The sequence below is a fragment of the Salvelinus namaycush genome, chromosome 5, assembly GCF_016432855.1.
Source record: "Salvelinus namaycush isolate Seneca chromosome 5, SaNama_1.0, whole genome shotgun sequence".
In the NCBI taxonomy this organism is placed as follows: domain Eukaryota; kingdom Metazoa; phylum Chordata; class Actinopteri; order Salmoniformes; family Salmonidae; genus Salvelinus; species Salvelinus namaycush.
This window is the reverse complement of record NC_052311.1, coordinates 62896575-62900087: the sequence shown is the minus strand read 5'-3', so window position 1 is coordinate 62900087 and position 3513 is coordinate 62896575. Positions and strand designations below refer to the sequence as shown.

The 3513-nt window shown below is 51.6% G+C and overlaps 1 protein-coding gene across 1 annotated transcript; it reads left to right on the top strand.

Annotated features, from left to right (window-relative positions):
* The first annotated feature begins 938 nt into the window (after positions 1-938).
* LOC120047707 (protein FAM189B-like) lies at positions 939-2974 on the top strand. Its single transcript, XM_038993262.1, has 6 exons — positions 939-1081; positions 1177-1517; positions 1984-2052; positions 2145-2326; positions 2469-2615; positions 2712-2974. The coding sequence occupies exons 2-6, from the start codon at positions 1202-1204 to the stop codon at positions 2961-2963; spliced, it is 966 nt and encodes a 321-aa protein (XP_038849190.1). The 5' UTR covers positions 939-1081; positions 1177-1201; the 3' UTR covers positions 2964-2974.
* Positions 2975-3513: the final 539 nt, after the last annotated feature.

Below are 3513 nucleotides of genomic sequence, written 5' to 3'. Positions count from 1 at the left end.
ATGTCCGGTGTGGTTGTCTTTAGGCCACGGTGTTTGACAGCCATGGGAACGAGCTGTCTGGAGAGAGGGCCACATCCACTGCCTTCAGCGGAGAGGGTGAGAGTCACATATGCTACATTCAGCTCTATTATCACGTTTTTACAAGTTTGGTATTGAATGGAGAGTTCCCATGAAGGGCCCATTGACTCTGGTTCTTTACCTACAGTTCAAGTCAGAAGTTTACATACACCTTAGCCAAATACATTTCAACTCAGTTTTTCACAGTTCCTGACATTTAATCCTAGTAAAAAAAAGAATCTGAGGTCTTGGCTGATTTCTTTTGATTTTCCCATGATGTCAAGCAAAGAGGCACTGAATTTGAAGGTTGGCCTTGAAATACATCCACAGGTACACCTCAGAAGCCTATCAGAAGCTTCTAAAGCCATGACATAATTTTCTGGAATTTTCCAAGCTGTTTAAAGGCGCAGTCAACTTAGTGTATGTAAACTTCTGACCCACTGGAATTGTGATACAGTGAATTATAAGTGAAATAATCTGTCTGTAAACAATTGTTGGAAAAATTACTTGTGTCATGCACAAAGTAGATGTCTTAACTGACTTGCCAAAACTATAGTTTGTTAACCAGAAATTTGTGGAGTGGTTGAAAAACAAATTTTAATGACTCCAATCTAAGTGTATGTAAACTTCCGACTTCATCTGTAAACAGGCAACACTGCCAATTCATAAATTTAGCCTAATATAAACAAGTAAATGAACCGTCTCCCTCCCTCCCTCCAGTCTCAATGGACAGTGGTTCTCTGTTGATGTCGGAGATCATTGACATCCCAGATGACTCCTCACCTTCAGAGGACTCCTGCCTCGTGGGGGTGAGGGCTAGGGGGGAGAGAGGGAGCACCGGGGGAGTGGAGGGGGGAGACGGGGGAGAAGGAGGGGAGTATGTGAGCTTCCGTGGCCCCCCTCCCCAAGCCCCAGAGAGTCCCCTGGTAGAGAGTCCCCTGGTGGGCCCCAGGGCCAGGCGATGCTACAGAGGAGAGAGGTCCAACTCCTGCTCCTCGTCTAGCACTGCTACAGCTACATACAGGTAAATACAAGGACAATCACACACACAGTTCACAGCCACTTTCTTACAGCTCCTTCTCAAAAGAGAACAACCCTCCCTCTCCCCCCTCTTTGCAGGTCTCCAGTGTTGAGGCGACAGGCTATGTTGGCCAGTAGTTGTTCCCAGTTGGAGCTGCTAGGGGGCGCCACCTCTCACCAGCGCTCCTCTATCCTAGAGAAACGAGTCGGGCCTTGCACCCCTTTACGACGCGGTTCTGCCTCTGCCTCTGCAGCTCCTCCCACTTCCTCATCCTCAGCTGTCAATCAGCAGGGTGGTCAGGGCAACGGCGTGCCCCTCCCTCTACAGCCGTTGTACCTGCGTCGTCAGGGCGGAAGGAGCGAGAGGGGGCATAGTGACGGGCTTCTGCCCCTAGTGAGGTCACACAGCGAGCCTGGTCTCAGCTCTTCTGCTGATACTGGTGGGTACACACACACACACAACACACATGTACAGACATCCAGTGTTAGTGATTTACAACTCACACTATGAACACACTATATAACACTCTATGAACACGCTATGAATACACTATGCAAGAAAGACGTGGTGATAGTTTGCATTTCATATCTATTTCATACCTCCCTCTCTACCTCCCTCTCTCTCCCTCACGCTCTCCTCTTTTCCCTCCCTCTCTCCTCTCTCTCCCTCCCTCTCTCCTCTCTCCCTCCCTTTCTCCTCTCTCCTCTCTTCTCTCTCTTCCTTTCTCCTCCCTCCCTTTCTCCTCTCTCCCTCCTTCTCTCCTCCCTTTCTCAACTCTCCCTCCCTCTCTCATCTCTCCCTCCCTTCTCCCAGCTCCTTCTCTTCTCTCCCCTCCCTCTCTCCTCTTTCCCTCCCGCTCTCCTCTCTCCTTCCCTCTCTGCTCTCTCCCTCCCTCTCTGATCTAGTTGACTTCAGTGGTGGCTCAGTGGGCAGTAAAGGAGTGAGGGAGAACTCTCAGACCTCTACAGACACAGGTGAGAAGGTAAAGGTTAGCGGTTAGAGAAGGCAGTATTGACCACCTTTGGGTTAGACACTACAGATTATAGTTTGTGTCTGTCTTCCCCAGGTCCGTCCTCCGAGGCATGCCTGCTGCCCCGCTCCTCTCTGGTGCCCCCCTCAGCCCTCCTCCCCAGGAAGGGCAGTGTGAAGGCAGCCACCATGGGGCGCACCTTGCCCCTCTCCAAAGGCCCCGCCAACTCTCCCTTGCACCTGCCCAAAGAATGCAACCGCTCTCTTGGGGACCTCAAGGTGTGGCTTAATGGCTGAAAAAGACTAATAACAGCAGCCATATACTCTGCAAAGATACTTATATCTAGAAATGGACATGCTGTATGTAGAACGATTATGCCAGGTCCTCATTTCTCATCCTGTCTCCTTTTCTTCCTGTCAGGTGACGAGGGGGTTGGTGGCTCGCTTCCTGCAGCGCTCCAAACGGAACCTGGCGTCCGCCGCAGAGCATTCTGGGAACACGGGACAGGGTCAGAAAAGGAGAGGCGGAGTAGAGGGCAACGGGACAGACCATCTCCCTTTAGAGCAGGTAACACACACTGACACATATACACACATACAGTAAATACACACACACTCACACACACATACAGACTCACACTAGTGTCTGTCTGTCTGTCTCCAGGTGTTACGTAACTCCTGGGGGGCCAGCCAGGGATCCCACCCCCCACACCCTCATCACCGTGGTCACCACCACTCCCATAGCGACAGCCGCCACAACCGCCGTCATAGCAACCAACCCCCTGTGACGGAGGGGATCCACTTGCGCAGCTGCGGCGACTTAAGCTCCTCCTCCTCTGCGTCGCTATGGCGATTACTGACGGCCAACCCCCCTCACGGGTCATCAGGGGCACTGTATACAGAGTCAGCCCTGTGAGAGGGGGAGGAGGGAGGAAAGATGGGAGGGGAGGGGGAGGAAAAGGAGAGGAGGCAGAAAGTGTACCCACACAGAGGAGAGTGGAGGCATGGTATGGTCTAATGAAGGAGAGATACAAAGGGAGGAGGAGATGTGGAGGATGGCGGGATGAGTTAGACAGGGGAGAGGAAGGATGAAGGAACAGGCTACTAACATATCCTGATGGGCGGTGGAGGGAGTCAGCACTATGAGGAGGGAACGACTGGACCTTTGCTACAGCCTTGTTCCAATACTTTCAACATGCATCCTTCCTCTTTCCCTTCCTCCTTCCCTCCTCCTTCCCCTTGGAGCCCTCCTCTGCACCTGCGCCTGGCCTTCCTTTCCTGAACTTTGACCTCTCAACTAACCTCCTATCTTCAACCTCCACCTAGCCATACTGAACACAACTCTATCTGTCCTCTCCAACTCTCTGGGATCTCTCTCTAACTTCAAGACTAGAGAGGATGGAGAGAAGTAGGATAATAAAGTTTCCCCTAGACTCTGAGCTATGGTCAGTTTAGTGTTTCTCCTC